A 23,264-nucleotide genomic window follows, 5' to 3' on the forward strand; every position below is an offset into this window, starting at 1 on the left:
TCAACTTCCTCCATGTCATTTGACAATCTACAAAGATGTAATAAAATTTCAAGTGTGATCAAGGTGCTGTAATTAAAATTATTCTAAGAAAACATATATTCTAGCAACTACAAAATTAATCACAAGCTGAGACAAAAATACAATCTTGGGTGCCAGAAAATAATCATTAATCATACACTTCTTAAAACTGTGTTATTCATTTTTAACTCCAAATGTTCATTCATTAAGATGAAAATAATAGTATCATTTATGCATCTAATGAAAGTACTCAGACTTAGTCTTTAATAATTCATCTAACATCTAGCACTCAGGTATTGTTGGTGTCTAATAAAAGGAGATTTGTTTCTGAGACAGAGCCCACAATGTATTTGGTGTTTTAAGAATTAGAAATTTAACTAAGTGATATTATCACCTGCACGAGGTATTCCAACCAATGAAAGCATTTTTAGGTCTTCTTTTTACATTCATCCAAAAAAGGGCCAATTGAACCAATGCATAATTAACAACCTTATTCCCAAATTAATTTCTTTCTTTGAATCCCTCCTTTTTCAGCAATTATTTAGTGACAGTGATAAAATGTGGAAGGTTGATGGCTTTCTGTATCAATTATTTCCTCTCTTAAAGAGGAAAGCATGCGTTTCACACCTGTGCAGACCTCCACCATGCGCAGTACCAGGGGGTCAAACAGTCTGAAAGTGTATTACAGAGGCCCAGAGTGAGATGCTGCCAGGCTGGAGACAGAATCAGCCAGGTGTGTGGAGAGCAAACTCAGTACTCACTCTTGCACATTCAATAAAAGCAACCATATCAGAACCCTTTGATATCTGCCACGGGCACACAGTCTAGGGAAGAATTTGACCAAGTGCACTGATGTGATCTGGCAATTGCTACACAATGTGCAAAGAGTACAGTTGGCAGAAAGACTTATTCTATTCATTTGGGCAGCTGCAAAAAAGGGAATCCTGCTGTCCATGTGTGAAGCTGGGGAGTACCATGCGTAGTTCACAAAACTTTACCCCGATACCAAAGCAAGATTTGCCACGTATTTTAGATTTCTCTTTCATGATGAGGATGATGCAAACAATCTGACCATCTGTTCCCACAAACAAATAACATGCTGCATGGATAAAAAGACACCCATACTGACTATAGTTCATGGAGATCCTTTTGTTTTAGGTCCTCATGGGTATTTTTTCAGGTTGTTCTGCCTTGAATCCAAGAATGGAAATAACTGGTTTCTCATCTTCATGGGAGTTTTTAACTTCATGGGAGAATCACAGATTGGAATCTGCCTACCAGAATCGCCTAATTCTGAAAGTGTTAGTGTTCAACTTTTTAAATTGCTTTGCCTCACTCTTCTACATTGCCTTTGTCCTGAGGGATATGAAGCTTTTGCGTCAGAGCTTGGCTACTCTCCTGATTACCTCTCAAATCCTTAACCAAATTGTAGAATCTCTTCTTTCTTACTGGTTCCAAAAGAAGCAGCATGTGCAGGTGAAGAGGAAGGTGCAGGCTTTAAAGGCAGACATAGATGCTACATTATATGAACAGGTCCTTCTGGAAAAGGAAATGGGAACTTACTCGGGCACCTTTGATGATTACTTGGAGTTATTCCTGCAGTTTGGTTATGTGAGTCTTTTCTCCTGTGTTTACCCACTGGCAGCTGCCTTCGCTGTGCTAAATAATCTCACTGAAGTTAATTCAGTTGCCTTAAAAATGTGCAGGGTCTTCAAACGCCCATTCTCAGAACCTTCAGCCAATATTGGTGTATGGCAGGTAATTATTTGAGAAAAAATTATTTCTTTAAAAAAAAACAGAATGAGGCATTGTGATTTTTTTTAAAAAGCTATGATAGAAGATTTATTTTATAATAAAATGCTTATCCACAAAGCAAATTAGGCTATAATTAACTTCTAAAATAGCCTAGATTTGTCATAATAGAGCATCATTTTAGAAGGGCTTGGTAATGTCTAGAAGAGACCTGGTAAGGTGTGAAGATCTACTCAAAGTTAGTTTAATCCAAATGTTATGAGAATAAACAAAGATTACTTATTAGAATGGAAGAAAAGAACTATTGCAAAACAATTGGTCATGTAATTGATACTAGCAGAAAAGTAACAGCAAATGTAATACCTATGCTGTGGCTTGAATGAGCGATGGAAGAGGACGATGCAGCTTATGCTCATATGCCTCTATAAGAAACAGTCACTAAAAGCCTCTTAAGGAATACTCTGTTTTACAGATTCTGCCTGTTTTATATTCAGGAGGGTTTTTTCTGAATTATTTTACTCATTTTTTCATGCTCTATTTAAATCCTAATATTCTTTGGAGGACAGGTGTCCCTAGAAATGTATACATGCACAAAATGGCTCATAACCTTTTTTTTGGTCAGACTCCTTTAAGGAGCTCATGTTAACCCTAGATCTTCTCCATGGAAAAAAATGCATATACAACATACAGTCTCAAAGGTTCCAATCCATGATTGTACAGGACATCCATGGCCAGAGGTTAAGAACTCTCTGCTTTAAAATATCGTACAGTGATTGCCCCCAATATTTGTAGATATAGGAAAAAGATTTGGCTATCACTTTCTTAGGCAGCAATACATGGAACAATGTCAAAAATCTGAAAAGTGATTGGGGGGGTAGATAAAAAGAAATGGAAAAATATAGTTTGATCCAAATACACAGGGAAAATTCTCTCATTTCTATCAAAAGCCTCTTAGTAAAAAATGACATATGGAAAGTGTGTGTTTCCTATCTTCCAGCCAAAATTAGTATAATTCCAAAATAAAGGTAGATAAGAGATGCAAAATGAAGAAAACTGTCTTGGGAAATTCAGGGGTTTATTCTTTCTTATTCATAAATTTTTTTTAATGGTAAGTAATGGCTTGACTTTATGATTCATTTTATTCTTGAAACATGTTCCTGAACAGTTCAGTATATTGAAAACTTTTAGATGGATCATAGAAATTTTCATATTAAAGGACTTGTACGGTGAAAACTTTTGTAAAGTAAGGGATCATACCCTGATTTATCAGTTTTGTAAGCCCAGACTTTCGATACTGTGTGGGCTTAAGTTTTAAAAATTATAATGTACTACAATAAAATAAGAATTATGATTTGGGCCTTCATTTCAACTTTCTAAGCACAGTACATCCAATTAAAAATAAATTAGAAACTGTGGATAATGGATTAAATTGTGTTCATTGTATTTCTTTGCTCCCTCTATATTTTCTTTTTATATTAATTTATTTATTTTCATTAAAATCTTCTCTAAAATCCAAATATTTAGCAATGAATTGATTATTCTCTGGGTACATTATAATTTAAACTATATTAATTGGAAATTGTATTTGTAGGTTTGAAGGAAAAAATTTAATCCTTGTACTGAAAATGAAGCTAGTACATATTAGTTTGCATTGCTTTTTCAGAAAAGATGTCACAGCTGAAGATGATCAAAGGAAAAATAAAGATTTTTATCAAAAAACAAAATTAGAATGCAAAATTTGAAAAATAATGTCAATGACATCATTTCTGCCTATTTTATTTTTCTGAATTTTATGATGCATCAATTTCAGCCATAAATTATACTTTAGCAGAATCAAAAATGCCTTATGAATAATGGCTCCTTATTAATCTCAGCCTTGCTAATGTCAAAAAGAAATATACCACGTGAGACTTCTGTTGCACAATACACCAAATTTAAGCATATTTTTTCATCAGTGTGAAGGTGTCTGCAGGTTAACTCCTCCTGCATAAGGTCATACTTTGTTTAGAGGAATCCTAGGGGAGGTGTTCCTGCGAAAACTATTCTGGAAGAACAAGCAGCATCTCTGTAACTTATGTTGTCCAATATAGCTGTATTAAGAGTGGCATATAGGGATTTCCCTGGTGGCACCGTGGTTGGGAATCCGCCTGCCAATGCAGGAGACAGGGGTTCTATCCCTGGTCCACGAAGATCCCACATGCCGCGGAGCAGCTAACCCCATGTGCCACAACTACTGAAGCCCGCGCACCTAGAGCCCGTACTCTGTAACAAGAGAAGCCACCGCAATGAGAAGCCTGCGCAGGGCAACAGAGAGTAGCCCTCGCTTGTACAACTAGAGAAAGCCCGCTCACAGCAATGAGGCCACAATGCAGCCAAAAATAAATTAATTAATTATTTTTTTTAAGTGGCATATATTCTTCTATCTATATGTTGTTTCTTTCCCATAGATAAAATCTGTGAGAAAAATACACTTGAAGACAAGACCACAAACCCTGACTCTCAAAATCCAGCAGAATCAACTGGAACAAAGCCAGAGCAGAAGGAAATGGGGACTGGGAAAGAAGCCCTGGTCAGGTGAGAACTCAATAAAACACATAATACTGCACTCAAAAATTCAAACACCTATCCCCCACTTTAGCTGAGCAAAGGTCAGGAGAACTACAATAGTCACATAACACAAGGGACCTGGGCCGGAACTAAAAGGTTGTTTCTGTCCAGTTCATTGTTCCTTACCAGCCTGCCATGGCCACTAACCAGGATCTCTAGGCAGCCATTTGTCCATAGGCCATAGCACACCAACAAAAACATTGTAGTCACATGTCTGAGTCATTAGTATCAGCTTGAAAACAGCTTACATATTTACTAGGCATGAATTTTTTAAAAAGGACTTGAAGAGAATGTATGATTCTTCTCTGAATTCATAAAGAAATGGCTATTCCAAGTCTGTAAACATTTTATTGTTCCAGAAGATTGATTATTATTTCCTTTCATCTGCTAAAGAAAGTGTGGTATGATAACCAAGAATAATTACAGAAGCAGACAATCTTTTTGCCACTGAAGGAATACAGTTATATAAATACTTCCTACAAAATTACTGGAAATACCACAAAGGAGATGGCAATGTCAGTGTGAATCAGTGAATCCACAATAAAGCCCAACGAGAAGCTCCTTCATCTGGCCACTCCTTAGCATGTTTATGTGCCTGCTGATCCAATTTGAATTGCTTGACTATAGTTAACGTAATTGCAATAAGTGTACCCTTCTTATTTAACAGGCAAGAAGAGTTGTCATTTATAAAGAAGTTAAAAGTACTTATTCCTCCCCCTGACCCCCCATTCCCACTTCTCGCTCAGCAGCTCTACTGTATTAAACTGTGTGCTGCCAATAGGTGTCACCATGATAATCTAGGACCCGGTGTATTAGGTTGAACAATAGGCATCAGAAAGAGTGCATTTTCAATAAGCATATATTTGACTATATATGAAAATAAACACAAGCTCACTCTACCACACATACAAAAAAAAAGTTTGACAAAAATTAAGCCTGACATATTATTTAGGCAGAGGGAAGTTACTTAAACTCTGAAGCAAAGATTAGACTCTCACAACTGGGATAAGTAATTATATTATTTCTATAACTGTTGGTGTTTACAGATGATTTATGGTCCTGTTAGTGAGTCATTGTTATCTTTACTCCACAGATAAGCAGCCAAGGCACAAAAAGGTTAATTAGTTTGCCTGTAATCATAGGTCAGCTCTGCCAAGATCAGACTGCAAAAGACTCAGATCCCTGAGTGGAACTTTTTCCTCGCTCCCACCAATACACTCATTTTTAATCAACATCTTAACCTTCTGAACTGATCTCCCTTTCTAGCGTTTATTTTAGTATATTTAATTTTTTGTAACAACCAGGGTGATACATAAGTTTTCAAAGGACTGAAGTGGAAGCCATAACTAACATTTTTAGGGATGTATTCTTCTTAACCCAGTATAGTACTTTCACTCTTCTGAAATACGAAAATGCAAACATTTCAATTACACAGAAAATGGGTCATATCTCAAAAACACAAAACTCCTTGACACAGCCTTGTATACTTCCCACCTGTTTTACTTTGTCTTCCCCAACACACAGTTCCTTCCCTGTTGTCCCATCTCCCTGTTCCAGTCATACCTGTCCTATTTCAGACTCTTGTACTCAGGAATTGATTATTCTGTGGAATGTTTGATTATTCATTTTGCAATATAGTTAGCAAAGTCGCTTGAGAATTATTGACAAACTGAGTAGACCCAAGTTAGTTTAAAGCTCTGGCTTTATGGCTGGCCACACTTCTCCTCAAGATTGAGGGAGAACCAGCTGTATTGAAGGAGCAACTTAAAAGGGTCACTGGGAGTTCCAGTGTCACTTTTGACTAATATTACTGGGAATCTTAATTTCCAATACCATGGAGGACTTACCAAAGCCTTTCTGTTTTGATTTCATGGGTATCAGTGGTACCACATCTTGAATCCTAGAGAGCAGAGTTTCTATACATAGCTAGAAAATATCAATGATAAAATAACTTTCTATTAAAAGTGTTATTTCACAATACTCTCAATGAGTAAAGATGATTTTGGTATTTGCAGTTATTAAAAATAAACAGTTTTAAACTTGGGCAAGGCCAGGTTTTAAAAAGCTCTTTCTCCTTGAAAAACATTAAGGATTTGATTGATTACAGGCACTAAATACAGATGCTGTGTGAGCGACTGACTCTCACTTCAACTTTTTGAAGTAACAAAAAAAGTTAATTATTAATAAATAAAATTTAAAGGTAGATTTTTTATTCTAAGTGCATTTACATTATCCTCTGACCTGAGCCATGGCTTGAATAGGAATTATGTGTTTAGGATGACCAATATCATCCTATTGTATTGGGGAGAATGCATGCTGTGGATTTTGCAGTCTCTGTGTGTGAAGTGCAGTGTGATATTATTGATTATGCCTTTAGTTTCTGTCTCAACAGAAGACAGGCAGAGGTAGATACCAGGAGAACCAACAGGATATAGATATAGATAGATATAGATATAGATATCACAACAGGATATATTTTTTTAACAACAAGATTATATATATAAAGAGATTTATTATAAGGAATTGGCTCACATGATTGTGGAGGCTGGGAAGTTCCTAAGATCTCCAGTCAGCGAGGTAGAAACCCAAGAGAGCCAATGATATAGTTCCAGTCTGAGGCTGCAAGTCTCAGAATCAGGAGGACTGATGGTATTAATTCCAGTGTGAAAGCTGCAAGCTGAAGACCCAAAAAGAGGCAATGTTTCAGTTCCAGTTTGAAAGCAGGAAGAGCTCATGTCCCTGCCCAGTCAGGCAGGAGGAATCCCTCTCATTCATGGGAGGGTCAGCCTTTTGGTTCTATTCAGGCAGGCTTTCAACTGATTGGGTGACGACCACTTACATTAGAGAGGGCAAGCGGTTTTACTTAGTGTACAGGTTCAAATGTTAATGTCATCCAAAAGCACCCTCACAGACACACACCTAGAATAGTTGGGTTTGGGGGGGGTTTTTTTTGTTTTTTTTTTATATATATCTGTTGTATTTTATTGCTTTGGCACAAAGACCATTGCAAAGTGCACAAGGAAAGATTAGCTATGATGTAATTTTCAGTTAAAATGAGTTTCTGCTTATAACGTAGACAATTTCTAGAGGATGTTAAAAAAAAACAATTATCTGAGTCATGCAAAAGCATTTAACTTTTTTTAAAATATCTTTATTGGAGTATAATTGCTTTACAATGTTGTGTTAGTTTCTGTTGTACAACAAAGTGAATCAGCTATAAGTATACATATATCCCCAAATCCCCTCCCTCTTGAGCCTCCCTCCCATCCTCCCTATCCCCTCCCTCTAGGTCATCACAAAGTACTGAGCTGATCTCCCTATACTATGCAGCAACTTCCCACTAGCCATCCATTTTACATTTGGTAGTGTATATATGTCAGTGCTACTCTCTCACTTCATCCCAACTTCCCTTTCCTCCCTTGTGCCCTCAAGTCCATTCTCTACAACTGTGTCTTTATCCCTGCCCTGTCACTAGGTTCATCAGTACCGTTTTTTTAGATTCCATATATGTGCTTTAGCATACGGTATTTGTTTTTCTCTTTCAGACTTACTTCACTCTGTATGACAGACTCTAGGTCCATCCACCTCATTACAAATAACTCAATTTTGTTCCTTTTTATGGCTGAGTAATATTCCATTATATATATGTGCCATCTCTTCTTTATCCATTCATCTGTCAATGGACACTTAGGTTGCTTCCATGTCCTGGTTATTATAAATAGTGCTGCAATGAATATTGTGGTTCATGTACCTTTTTGAATTATGGTTTTCTCAGGGTATATGCCCAGTAGTGGGATTGCTGGGTCATGTGGTAGTTCTATTTGTAGTTTTTTAAGGAACCTCCATACTGTTCTCCATAGTGGCTGTATCAATTTACATTCCCACCAACAGTGCAAGAGGGTTCCCTTTTCTCCACAGCCTCTCCAGAATTTAGTGTTTGTAGATTTTTTGATGATGGCCATTCTGACCAGTGTGAGGTGATACCTCACTGTGGTTTTGATTTGCATTTCTCTAATGACTAGTGATGTTGAGCATCCTTTCATGTGTTTGTTGGCAATCTGTATGTCTTCTTTGGAAAAATGTCTATTTAGGTCTTCTGCCCATTTTTGGATTGGGTTGTTTGTTTTTCTGGTATTGAGCTGCATGAGCCCAGAATAGCTTTTGACCAAATACCTGGGGACCCTGTGGCCCAGTCAAGTTGACACATAAAATCAATTACCACACCACCTCCATTACTCACATAAAGGAACTGAAAGTTTTTCTGATGCTAAAATGCAGTCTTTTCTCACCATTTCACAGTCCTCTCATCTCACCTGCAATGGACTGAATGTTTGTGTTCCCTCAAAATTCACGTTTTGAAGCCCTAATCCCCAATGTGGCATTATCAGAAGATGGGATCTTTAGAACCCCATCATGCATGGAGTTCGTGCCCTTATAAAGAGAACCTAGAGAACTCTCTTGTCCTCTTTCCACCATGTGAGAATACAGCAAGAATCCTGCAAAACAGAAGACAGCTCTCACCAGAACCCAGCTCTGCTGGCACAGTGATCTCAGACTTCCAACTTCCAGAATGATGAGAAATGAATTTCTGTTGTTTATATGCCACCAGTCCATTGTATTTGTTATAGCAGTCTGAACAAGTAAGACATCACCCAACCCAGCCTTACCCAAAACTCTAACATAGAGCCTCAGTACCCTTGGGCATACATAATAATGACCTTCCTCTTCATCATGCCACATAACAGAAATTCTAATGTTAACTATTTACAAAGTTGGGCATCCTGTTTATAAAATAGTCCCTTGTCTCAAATATTGTTTTGTAAGGATACAAGAGTACGGTTATATGCCTAAGCCAAATTCACATGTTATGTCTATTTAGCTCTTTATATAAACACAAAAAGAAGGGGTCAGTAAAGTTGACATTATTATTATAAAGATGTGAATTTCATAAAACAAAATCACTTCTGTGATTCTGTGATTTTTTTTCATCCAACTCTCAATAAGATTCTAAATAGAACCTAAAACTAATTTTCTGGCCACAGTAATAATACTTATCTCAAATACATGTCAGCCCAGGAGGAGATTTCTTTTCAAGATATCCAAGTATTACATATCCACATTTCTGACTGGAATCCATTTGTGTTAAACTAGATTATTTATTTATATATTTATTTATTCTTTTTTTATATCCTTTCAGAATGTTCTCTAAGTTGTTTATCCAGGGGAAAAATATTCTTTGCACATCTTCCCAGAAAAAAGCAACCAATTCATTATCTTGTCAGATGAATCATTTAGCTTCTGAAAGACATGGGGTTCACCCCTGGAAAGTCCCGTTGATGCCATTTGTCCATTACCGAGAAAAACAGCCTGTTTCTGGCATTCCATCTCAGCACATTCTTATTTTTTAATATAAAAAAGTGCATTTTGATGGACACTAATGAATAGCAAGCAAAAGATGTGTTTTGCCTGGAAATGTCAAATAGCTGTGTCTGAAAAGGAGACAGAGTTGAACGCCTGATAGGTTAAGTGGTTAAATGATGAACAAGCGAGTGAAAAGTTCAATGCCCATGACTGGGGTGCACTGCAAGACTGACTTTTACAGTTATAGTATATGGCTTTTCATCACCGTTGCTACCCATAATGCCAAGAAGGAAGGTTATTTCTATGAATAGCCTTCTTTGTTCATAATAGCAATCAGTCTCTATTTGGGTGGTTTTAAAATAGGCAGTCATATCACAGCAGGAACAATGAGAGCAGAATAGAATTCAGAATCTTATCAGCACTCATAAACACAGACGTGTATTGTCTTGTAGCTAGAAAAAGCAAGAATCACTGCCGTAAAGATGCTTAAAAATCCATATGTGACTTTATAGTTGAAATAGAAAAGGAATGTCAGCTATCAAGTTTATAAAAATAAAATACTATTTATACTATAATAATTTATAAGCATGTAAAAAAATAAAATCAGCTACACATGTACTAATTCTGTGGGATGCATAATAAAAAAATGAAGCACTATTATTTTTAGCCCCAAATTAAAATCTTCCTCTATGGTAAGCAATGCTTTTATAATTAGGCATTGCAAACAATTTTAACAACAGATTGGCATCTCATTTTAATAATGATTGCTAACTTATATTTCTAGCAATATGGCAGACTAAACATTTGTAGAAAACTCTTTGGGGAGAATGTAATTAAAACTACTAGGTAAAATATAAAACCTACATTTGAATGCATGCCTGAGCTAGTGAAAAATAAATTCTACTGAGAGAAAGTTTCAAGAACTGGTGTTTGCCCCGAGGATTTTTCCAAACTCTACAGCCTAGATCTGAGTTGAAATGTGTCATTAGTGAAACAAAACCTGGGATTAAACTGGATGCAAAACACAGGTTGGAAACTCTTTCATAAAACTAGGATTCCACAGGGTAACCCACTGGAGGGTAAACTACTTCTCAGAGGGAAAGAGCTTGAGTAATATTTGCCTTTGTCCTGGCTTTGAGTGGGAAAAATGGAAGAAATTTAAAATTGGGGGCGAGGCAGGGGGTGTGGAATGAAGGACGAGAGGACAGAGGAGGGAAGGGGCAGAGAAGAAAGGGAAGGGGAGAAGAGGAAGGGGAAGAAAAACAATTCTTAGCCATAAGCCAATATTCAAACAGACCTAGAGCCAGAATTCTTATACTATCTATATTCTGAATAAAAAATGAGGCTAAAAAAATTTTAAACAATTAAAACAATTAAATTTAAAACAGACATCTGCCAAAAACCAACACAATCTGGAAGAAAACAAACTTTAAAACCACATCTCAAAATATCCCTATTGATAAAGTTTCGATTAACATGAACTCACAGTCAAAAATTACTAAACACATGAGGAAATAAATCGCTGTGAACAAGACAACAGAAACCAAAAACTGCAGACTCTTGAAAACCTACAGATGATGAATTTGTCAAAAACAATATTCTGTATAAGTATGTGATGTATATTAAAAGAAATAAAAGAGAAGATTGAAAATAAGAAACAACAAACCAGAAATCGTCAGAATTAACAAGGTATTTCTGCAAGTTAACTGAGAAGAACATCTAGAAATGAAAAGTATAATCTCTAAAATTAGAAAGTCAGTGAGTTAGACAGCAGATTAGACAGAGTTGAAGAGTTAGCAAAGTGGATGACAAATCTGAAGAAATCACCCCAACTTCCACCATAAAGAAAAAAGATGGAAAATATAAGAGATTAAAATTAAGAAGTGTGGAGGAAAGTATGAAAAGGTACAAAATGCAGATAATCAGAATTCCAGAAAAAGATAATAAATAGAATGGTGGAGAATCAATATTCAAAGAGATAATGCAATTGATAAAACGTAGTAGCCCTCAAATTCAGTAAGGCAAATAAATCCAAATCAGCATAAATAAAATGAATTAACCCTAAATATATTCTAATAAAACTTAAAAGTACAAAAGAAAAAGATTTTTTAATTAGCCAGAAAGTAAATACAGACCACATAAAATAGGAGAAGTAAACTAACAAACATCTGAGTTCTCAACAGCAACAATGGAAACCAGTAAACAGTAGAATGGCATTATCAAGATTCTAAAAGTAATAGTCAACCTGGAATTCTATACCAGGTGAAATTATTGTTCAAAAAAGAGGGTAAAGTGTAGATATTTTCAGTCAAGCAAAACTGAAGGGAGCTTAGAAGTTTTTTAACGTATACTTCAGGAAAAGAAAAATTATCTGAGGAGGAAAGACTCAAATTGGGGTAGTCAGGGATCAGTTAGGAAAAAAGAATTTATTCTAAATATTTCAATGAGAAGTAATTAAATACAAGGGATTCTGTAGTTTAAAAATTTTTGTAAGAGGTAGGAGAGCAAAGTTCAAGGGTGGAGACTGCAACACAGAAATTAGAAAAGTGCAGAAAGTAGCTGCCAAAGCCACAGCTGCCCCTTAATTTCAAAGCTGGAGACAGGCAGTAGAATATAAAGTCTGAAGAAGGTTCAGAAGATCTGCTGCTTCTAAGAAAGTATGCTCTGGTCTTTTGCCAGATGACAACTGAACTGTGCCTTCCTTTTAACTTTCAAATCACCTACAAATGTGTCTCATTGGTGGAATTTAAATCAGAACCCTCCTGGCAAGGGATTCTTAAAAATAAGGTTCCCAGGCTTTCAGCCACTGCAATAACATGGGAAAGTATAAAAAGGAACAGAAATGCCACTGATTGCAAATAGACAATCCAGCACAGAGATTCAAGAAGAAATGAGTGGAGAAAATGGCAAGCATGTGGATAAATACAAATATACATTAACACCATGAAATAATTATAATAATGTCTAAATTGAGGGTAAAAAGTGAGATGGAACTAAACTATTCCCTCTACAGTAGGGTGATTGGCATAAAAAAGAATTAAGAATTTGATCAATTTTAGAACTTCTTAATTAAACATGCATGTTAAAATATATTTGAAGAACACTAATTTAATTAAAATAGAGTATTTAACCTCCATACACTAAACATATATGATTTTAATATTATAAGATGATAGACGAGAGACAGAGAGAGCACGGAGCAATTCTGTCAATTACAAAATGAAACTGATGATTCCATGCTCCTAGATGGGTGATTTTAAAATGCTTCTTTTTGTTTTTTCATAGACTTAACATTTAAAAATTCATTAAGGATATATTATATTTGAACAACACAACTGACAATTTAAATCTGTAAGAAATTTAGAGAATCCTTATATCCAGTAACTGAAGAATAAACAGTTATTTCAAGTTTACTTAGAACATTACAAAAATTAGAACATTACAAGAGCTTAATACATTTTACTATGTAAAACAAAAAAAGCGAACAAACAAGGTACACTGTAAAATCTCCCAGGAGCTCTTTAAAAATACAAATGTTTGTGTTCTACCCCCAGTGATACTGATTTCATTGGTCTGGGGTGGGTTCTAGGCCTTAGTGTGTCTGAAAATCACTCCTCAAGTGATTCCAAGGTCCATCCAGGACAGAGAACCATTTCACTAGGAGTGACCATTTCATAAATTGAGACCTAAAGTAGGTGTTAATAAATTTTAAAGATTTCACATTGAATATATTTCTAATCACTATGCAATAAAGTTAGAAGTTAATTTTTTTAAAACTAAATTTTTGAAAAATCTCACATAATTAAAATTTAAATCACACTTTTAAGTGGCCCTTGGGTCAACAAATACATCATTAGTGAAATTAGAAAATATTCAGAAAGGAAACACAATGAAAATATTGCACACCAAACTTATAGAATAATAAAGATACTAACAGGTATTTGGGTTTTTCCCTTTTATTTTTTTTCTTTTCCTTTTTTGTTTTTAACTAGAAAAGTTGGTTATAAAATTTCTTGGAAGAACAAACAAGCAAACATAGCAAGGAAAACGCTGAAAATGGAGTTTTTAGAGTAATGTAGGTGGTATAAGTCCTACCAAATATTAAAACCTATTTAAAGACCTTTGTAATAAAAAAAAAATAGTGTGGCATTGGCACATGAATAGCTAAACCAATAGTATAGAGAATACAGAAATAGACCTAACTGCATATAAAAATGTAGTGTATGATAAAGTTGGCATCTAAAATCAGTACAAAAAATGTAGATTTAAATAAGTGGTATTAGAGTAACTGGATAGCCATATAGAAAAAAAGTAAAATTGGATCTGTCCCTCATGCAGCACACAAGGATAAATTCCCAATGAATCAGAGATTTAAATGTAAAATAGTGAAACAGCACAAGTACTAGGAAAAGAGGTTCAAACGCCTTCATAACCTGGAAAGGTACATTAATCCCCAAATTCAAAATTCAGAAGCAAAAAAGCAAGAGCTTAATACATTTTACTATGTAAAACAAAAGCAAAGCAAACAAACAAAAAACTTTTCATTACAAAAAAATTATAAGCAAAAAAAAAAAAGAGACAAAATAAGCAAAATATCCAGGTATGAAAATTCTCACTGCTATTTTCTTTGGGGATTGATTATTTTATTTGGGGATTAACAGACATTTAAATTTTTTCATTAAGATACTTTACAACTGTTAATGACTCAATCAAGTTGATATCTTTGTGATATGTTACTACCACAATTTTATTTTCCTCTTTTTAAAATCTAATACCAGAAGTACAATGTATTTACCTAATAGCATAGAGCAAAACCACTATGTCATGTAATCCCAGGAGTAAAATAATAATCCTGACACTCAATACAGCGCAATCTGAAAGTCCATCTTGACCTCAAAAAAAAGTAATTATTAGTAGTGTATATATATGCATATATTATATATAATATAATATTCATACCTTATGTATACATTATTCATATACATATAATATATGAGTATATTTGGTGACAAATTACCTGCTAAAGTCTCCACCTGTGCTTTCTACTCTTAAAAGTCATTAATATCGTGCCAGAAATTATATGTGGCACATGAAGATGAAACAGACCAGTATCAGAAACATCAAGAGTGATTTACTAGCAGGCAGTTAGACATGAGTCAGCAGACAGAAGACAAAAATTTTATGAATATGCGTAGTTGCCTTGAGAGAGGAACGAGCCTACAGACACAGTTTGTGACCCTATTTAAATCACTTCTGACATGTCAGTTGCCTGTTGCCATAGAAAACCAGAGCAGACAGAATTCGTGTCTACTTTCTTTTTTTTTGCGGGGTGGGGCATAGAGAGAAGGAAAACAGACAAATTTTGTATTATTTTATGGCACCTAAATTGTGACTTCTAAAAAAAATCGATCTACTTATTTACCTTGTACAGTGAAGGGAACCATAGAATAATTGGTGGATTTTTTGAAAGTTTTTAAAAATTATGCAAGTGGACAAATTCAGATTACTATGAGGCAGGCAAATAATACCCATGTATAAAGCACACGGGATATGGAAACAACAGAGCGAGCAAGATGATAAGAGACAGGAGAAGAGGGGATACTGAGGTGAACTGGAGTGCACCCAGGGATTCCTCCTTTCCTTAAAGAGCCAATCCAGCTGAGAGATGCCATAGGGAAAAATGAGTCCAGTGATGCCAATATTATCTGATTCTTTCAAGAAAACCCCATGAATACTACTAAAATAATTTGAAATTCTTTTAAACTATAGGCCAAACAAAACACAGCTACCATCTCTGCCTTAAAAGGGTAGGCTAGGGCTTCCCTGGTGGCGCAGTGGTTGAGAGTCCGCCTGCCGATGCAGGGGACACGGGTTCGTGCCCCGGTCCGGGAAGACCCCACATGCTGCGGAGCGCCTGGGCCTGTGAGCCATGGCCGCTGAGCCTGTGCTCCGCACCGGGAGAGGCCACAACAGTGAGAGGCCCGCGTACCGTGAAAAAAAAAAAAAAGGGTAGGCTAGTTCTAAACAAGTTGACTGTTAAAAAATATAATTCCATTATAAAATTAGAGATGTGGTCCACAGGAAAAATATTCATTATTGCTGCTCCCAATGTGAAGCACATATAGAGAACAAAATCAAAACTATAAGAATATTTTGTGGATTATAATTAATAACTGTACATTTCCCTTCAGTATTTTTGTTATTTTTAGGACTTGGGTTTATACTATATTATTTTTTTAGATATTATATTTTAGTTATTTTAGATATCTTTTGTCTGATATTATTTAATAAGCAGTCTTCCATTTGAACAGCATGTTTTTATAGCCAGTCTCTTTAATGCATTCATAATAGTCCAAATAGCATAAATAGCAAGAGCCTAGAAAAGAGGTTTTGTTGATTCTATTTGAAAGTTCATTGACTGATGGAAGTTGGAAGATTTGGTTAAAAAAAAAAAAAGGTAAAATGGAAGCTCCCTAATGTGAGAGAATAACTAGATGAGTCATTGGGTTTTTTTAAATCTTTATCTCCTTGGGAAGAGGAAAATGATGGGTCTGCCTAGGACTGGCATTAGCAGGAGACAAGAGCATGATGAGACAAAGGAGTAGAGATGAAGGAGGGGATACCTCCCTACCTGGTGACAGCAGCTGACAAAAGAGCTGAATCACCTGAGAAAGGGAAAAAAAAGAGTTTCCCACCTAGTGAGAGACAATTTCAGCCATGGGGAACAGCAAAACTAGCACAGTGATTTGCAGCATATCGGTTCTAAAAAGCAGCAAAAATGCTATGCAGATAAGCTGAGGGGAGCAACCCCATAAGCAACCTAAAAGTAAGCTGGCCTGTGGGAATCAGGATGGGAAATGGAAGCTTATCGGACACCCCCACATTCTCTCCACCCTTCTTGAGGAAGGAAGGTGCTTGAATGTTTCAGCAAGTCAGCAAAGTATGGGGAATTGCTCATTTACTAGAGTGGGGCAATTGCCAGAGAGGTTGACAATTTTATCTCAAATGTTTAGCACAGGGTCTGGCACTTATTATATGCAGCTGAAGATAATTGCTTTGTGAATAAAACATTGTATATTTTACTCTGCTCCAAGTAGATTTCAAGAAGAGGGATCACAAAGTGAAACATATATATATATTTTTTAAATTTCTGATAGAAATTTTATGAGTACGTATAGTTTAATGCCTGAAAACTGTTCTCATTTCAAATACAGGAATCTTTTCAAATATGGCTGTTTTCACTAATCATAATATGTCTTGCCAGTTTTTCCTTTATCTTTATATGAAAGGTAATGTTTTCGTTTATTGTTACCCTTTTCCAGCATCCCATAATATCCAGTTTCTTATATAATGTGGTAAAAAATGCAACGGAGAGCTTAAATGTCTAATAATTCTATTCCAATAAATGTTCACCCTAATTCTGCTGAAGCAAGGAATAGTTTCACAACTAGTTTATGTGCCAACCATCAACTAGGTAAATCGCTTCTACCTAGCCTAATGATTCATTTTATTCTAACTTTTTTTATGCAACTGTTTACCAGAGCCCTTATCTGGGCATCCAGCTCACAAAAACAGGCCTGTTTTGAGCCCTCCCAAACGCTGGTCATGGTAAGGCATTGACAGACAGTAGAAAAACAACTGTGCCAGAAGGAAAAAGCAGCAAGAGGACAAGCCAACAAAACAGAAGCCATCATAAGTTCCACATGCTTCCACCACCAAGTGTAATGTGTGTCTGGATCTGTACACTTTACGTGGGCCTCTCACTGTTCTAGCCTCTCCCGTTGCGGAGCACAGACTCCGGACGCGCAGCCTCAGCAGCTGTGGCTCACGGGCCCAACCGCTCTGCGGCATGTGGGATCTTCCCAGACCTGGGCACGAACCCGTGTCCCCTGCATCAGCAGGCGGACTCTCAACCACTGCGCCACCAGGGAAGCTCTGGGCCTGTACCCTTTTAATTAGCTTTTGCTCCTATTACAGTGGATGAGCTGAACACACCATGTTTCAAGGCGGATTCCTCCAGGAGTGCCCATCCCCCTTATCTACTCAGGATGTCACTTGGGCAGTGTTCCCTTTCTCTCCCTCACCACCTCTCTGTTGGATCATTTCTATAAGCATCGAAACATGTTGTAGCAGTTCTTGCATTTAAACAACAGCAACAAAATGCCCCCCTTAGTTCCACGTGAGCATCAGCTATTGTCCTATTTGTCTGCTCCTCTTACAGCAAATCTCTTCAAACCAATTACCTATATTCACTTTTTATATTTCCCCTCCTCCCATCTCTTCGTGACCCTGTTTCAACCAGGATTTTATTCCTTCATTCCACCAGTTTTTTTCCCACTTTTATGAAAGTTTTTATTGGCTTTGTCCACTTTTACCAAAGTCAGCAATACCTCCTATGTTGCCAAAGCCAATGGTCGGGCCTCAGTTCTGCTTTTTTCCACCCATCAGAAGCAATTCAGGGTTGATCCCTCACTCCCTTCTTGAAATACTATCTTCATTTGGTTTGCCAGATGCCTCTCTCTCTGATTTATGCCCTATCTCAGTGGACATTCTCCTCACCATTCATTGATGGCTCCATCTCATCTCCCCAACCTCTAAACTTGGAAAGCTCCAAGCACAATCTTCAGACCCCTCCTCTGCTCTTCCTACATTCTCTTAGTATGTGATTTTATCTAGTCCTATGGTTTTAAGCAACATTGACACCCTGATGATTCCCAAATTTATATCTCCAGTCCAGATCTCTCCCCAGAACCTCAGTTTCACATACCAATTGCCTACTTAATATTTCCACTGTGGTGTCTATTTGACATGTCCCTTAATTCCCTCACTTCTTCCAAATCTGTTCCTCCTACGTCTTCCCCTTCTCAGTAGAAGGCACCTTCATTCTTCCATTTGCTCAAAAATTCACCTTCTTTTTTCTCTCATTCAGTACAGCCAATCCAATAGCAAATTCTGTTGGCTGTTCCTTTGGGACATATTCAGAATCTGACCACATCTCAGCATCTCACACACAGCTGCAACAATGTCTCCTCACTGGTCACCTAGTTTCCACTGTTTGCCCCCTATAATCTGTGTTCAACAGAACAGCCTGGGTGATTGTGTTGAAATGCAAATCATCCCTTTCTCCTCCAGATTCTCCAGTGGCTTCCCATTTCATTCTGAGTGAAAGCTGAAGTCCTCATAATGGCCCACAGGGCCCTACATTATCTCCCCTGCCACCAACCTCTCCACTGCTCCTCTGACCTTAGCTCCCACCACTTTCACTCTCTCACTCTGACCCAGCCACACCCGAACAGGCTTCCCTCAGATCTCCACATAACTTCCTCCCTCACTTCTTTCAAAGTCTCTGCTTAAATTTCACCTTATTGGAGGGACCTTCCCTGACCACCCGATAGAAAATAGCAGTGTCTTTCACTCCTCCAACTCCATTACCCTGATTTTTTTTTCTTTGTTGCGTTTACCATCACCTGACATAGTCTGTATTTTTTAAGTGTCTATGTTGTCTGTCTCTCCCTACCAGAAAGTAAGGACTTCATTATGTTTAATTCTATATTCCCAATGTCCAGAAGACTCCTGGCGTATAGTAGACATACAATAAGTGAATGAATGAATAATTGAATGATTGAGATCCACAAATTATATAATTTTGGAGGGAAGATAATGCTTTTCCCATAAATATTTACTTCACTCTTAAAATTCTTAAATCTAAACTATTGTCAAGTTAATTTCTCTTAAGTAACTGCACATCTTCCTCCATGAATATATTTGATCAAGCTCCATGTCTGATTTCACAAAATTTTTATCACAAAATACCACCAAGTTTTTTACAATGTCTCATAGCAAATTCACAATTTAATGTGCTTTTAAGCTATTTGGGGTCAAAAACAAAATTGGACCCTCATGCTTTAACTGATTCCATAAGTATAAGAAGTAGAAGTTATGCATTTGATTTCCTCTCTACAATTGTTGGTTTCAACTGCAATCATTCTAATGACTCATGTGACAACCAGATTTTGAGAAGGCACGGTAATCCAGAGGTGATTGCACTCGGTAGTCACCTCCAGAGTCTAGGACATGAGTTAAGACTCAAATGAAAGGAAAACAATGGTTGAAGTCTGGACTTCGGTAGGCATCTCTCTGTGTAACAAAAGCACCAGGCTATGGGACACAGTAAGCTTTCTACTCAGGGCAAAACTAATTGGAGAAAGGTGTGCTTCTCGCAGGATTAAGATACAAATGGTGGCCACATGAAAGAGCTCTCAAGGCTGTTACACTTTTCCCCACTTGGAGCTCAATGCAGTGTTTTTCTCCCACTAATGAGCAATGCATTTACTCACATGCTTTTAAAATTAGAATCAGGGGATATTTTTTAAAGTAATGAATGTTTTGCTTAAACCGTACCAACATGTGTTTTGAAAGGAACTGGAAATGTAACATATGGTTCATGTAGACTGAAACAGGCCTTGTTCAGACATTAATCTGAGGGGAAGAGGGGCTGTTTGCCTAGTTGGCCCCCTTAGGCACAGCAATCATTACTCGATCATCAATGTATTCTTCTTAGATCAAATATTTGGTTTTAATGGAACCTGACAAAGTACTTCACTCCTGACTTAGAAAGACAATTTTGAAAAGATTCACTGAGGAATATAAACTACAATATGGAAGGAACTGTGTTCTGATTAACAGGCCATTTATGCAGGCAGCTACAATTAAATTACCGTACTTAGCTCACTATTAATAGAGGGCTTCAATAAAGTTCTGAAGTTAACAACTCTTGCTCATCAATAACTTGGTGAAATTTTAGCTAGGTTTAACAACCAGCTTCTGTTTTGATTTCTTCAGATCAGCTCATCAATAACTTGGTGCTCATCAATAACTTGGTGAAAATTTAGCCGGGTTGAACAGCCAGCTTCTGTTTGGTTTCTTCAGGTCAGCATCTGGTTCTGCATCTGCCTGTTCCTATTCCATGTCTCACTATGTCCACAGCATTTGGATCAACTCCATGCATTGGGACAAATACAAATTTAGCAGGCCTAGCATTTCACCATCTCACTGCCCACTGGAGGCCAAAACCTTTGGTACCATATGTAAACCATCTGCAGCTTCATCCCAGAAACTCAGGCTGTAATTTTTCTCTGAATCCTCATACGCTCATGTCAGGTATGTCCCTGATATCAACGCAGCCCTCAGTATTTGGATTTGACAGTCTCTTCTGCTTGCAATCAGAGAAGTTTTTCTGCTTTTAAGGGCTTATGTGATTAGACTGGGCCCACCCAAATAATCTCCCATTTTAAAATCTGTAAGCTGCCAAATTCCTTTTGCCATTAACATAACATATTCCCAGGTTCCAAAGATGAGAGCACGGACACCTTTGGAAGGGCCACCTTTTCTTTTATTCACACCTGAGGTTTATCCACTCTGGAGAATTCAAAAAGTTTACAGACCCTCAGCATAATTTTGGCGGGCAAATAGAGTAAAAAACTGAACAAAAATTAAACAATGACAATGAAATCTTTCCAAGACCTGAGTTTTAATTGGCCAAAGAAAAAAGCTGCCTACTCACTGACAGAAATACATATGAGAATTCTACTCAAAGCAAAATACTGGCAAACAACTTCAGATAATTAGAATTCCTAGGCAATTTGCTTCTTCCAAGATGCTTTTCGAGAGGTATGGGGAGGAGTTTATTGTCTGTGGCTGTAAATGCTTAGACATGGGCTAGTTTAAATTAATTCCAAATCTAATTTTAAATCTAATATGTCCTTAAATGTAGCTGCTGATACCATATTTCTAGTTCCTGGAATGCTAGTGACCTCTGAATTAAGGAGACTTATTACCCTTGTCATTTGCTCATACAAATGATCCCCCAAATTTAAAAAAAAAAGATGGTGTTTTGAAAGTCCTAATGCATTTTTCCATTGTAACAATGTTAAAAGTAACACATGGAAGGTAGACCTACAGAATTCAATTTAGATCATCATTTATTTAAGACCAGTGCTACTTGAAAAGGACTGTAGAACTAATCATGAGAAATTGTATTCTGAGTTCCAACTTGGAACACATCACTGATAGGGTGCCCCCGACACAGAGCTCCTGTCTCAACTCCCCTCAGTGGATCAAATCACCTAGAGAGTAGCCTCCAGGTCCCTGATGTGGTTCCAAAGCCTGGGCAGAAAGTCCTTCAGAGCAATACCTTCAAGGAAGTGGCAAAAGCAACAAAGCTTTCATCTTTTGGCAGAAGGCAGAACTTCCCACCTGGGCAGCTTCAAATAAGCCTAATTTCCAGTGATTTACATTTTTCTTTTCTTTCTACCAACACTTTCCTTGGCTCAGTGCCTGAGCCAAGTTTTCAGTATCCCTGCTTAACAATATAGGAAAATACAGCTTGATTGACGATGTTTTCCCCTCTCTCTATCATTAAAGCACAATCTTTTAATAACTGACAGTAAGTTTTCACTGCTAGAAACAGTAAGGCGTCTTAATTTTTATAACATTTATTCTTTCTCATATTTTATACATTTCCACTGCTGGAAATCTGAAAAATAGCACAAACTAAAAGTAAAAACCACTCATAATCACAAGAGTCAGATATAACACCAGAACTACTCACTCTTTGTTGAAAAATACAAATGAATGAATGAACAAGTTCATAGTGTAAGACCAAAAGGAGGTTTTACTCCATTATACAAGCTCCATGGCAGTCGGCAATAGTCTGCCTAGCACTGGCTCCTACTGTACTGTGGGCTGCTGGACCAAAGCATGGATTGTTAAGAAAAAGAGGCACAGCAGCAATCAATCACAACAAAGCTTGAACTTTCCTCAGAACTGCCTTTGAGCAGCATCAAGGTTTGCACCCAAAAACATGCACATACACTGCCCTCTAGTGCCCATCCACCAGATGTAATGCAGCAACATGCGTTATTGGAATAATTGCAAAGCTGAAAAAAGATCAAAGTAAAGCAATGACTAAGGGGTAGAAGAAAATGATTAGAAAAGAAATTAAATCGTGTGCACTCAGCGAACTTCTATTATGGAAAAATAAATGATCAAAAGCTCTCGTTTTTCTCCTCCTCCTCTCCACCCCATCCCCACCCCCATCTCTCTTTACCAACCCAATACACACATACACACTGTTTTTCATTCTGACCATGGCTGTAAGTAGAAGGAAAAGGATCCTGCAATAAAGCTATGAATTAAGAATTATATTTTATTTATACATATTTGATGTATGTGAAGGATTAAGTAGCCTTGCTTAAAATAGAAATCTGATTAATAGAAAAAAATGACACATTAATGGAAAATGAAGATGACATCATAAATCACAAGAAAAATGAAAGATTATTCAAAGAATTGTGGTAGGTGGTGTGCTATTCTGAAGAAAGGGAGGTGTATTTAGATCCTCACATCAGTCCAAGGAGCCAACTAGATTTCAGATGCATGAAATTTAAACCAAAATCAATTTTCAAAAATTATGAGAAAATTAAAGAGAACTTTCATCAAATACATGGAGAACTTTCTATGCTGGA

The 23,264-nt window shown here is 36.8% G+C and overlaps 1 protein-coding gene across 1 annotated transcript in view; it reads left to right on the top strand.

Moving 5' to 3' along the window:
- The window catches only part of CNGB3 (cyclic nucleotide gated channel subunit beta 3), a gene marked incomplete at its 3' end in the record, with an annotated part of 141,384 nt that overhangs the window by 13,519 nt on the left and 104,601 nt on the right, over positions 1 to 23,264 (top strand). Inside the window, exon 3 of the mRNA XM_079902412.1 lies at positions 4,218 to 4,344. Within this exon, the coding sequence (XP_079758538.1) occupies positions 4,218 to 4,344 (127 nt within the window). The remainder of the gene's footprint in view (positions 1 to 4,217; positions 4,345 to 23,264) is intronic.

Source organism: Stenella coeruleoalba (genome assembly GCF_951394435.1).
Source record: "Stenella coeruleoalba genome assembly, chromosome: 17".
NCBI classification, from domain to species: Eukaryota; Metazoa; Chordata; class Mammalia; order Artiodactyla; family Delphinidae; genus Stenella; species Stenella coeruleoalba.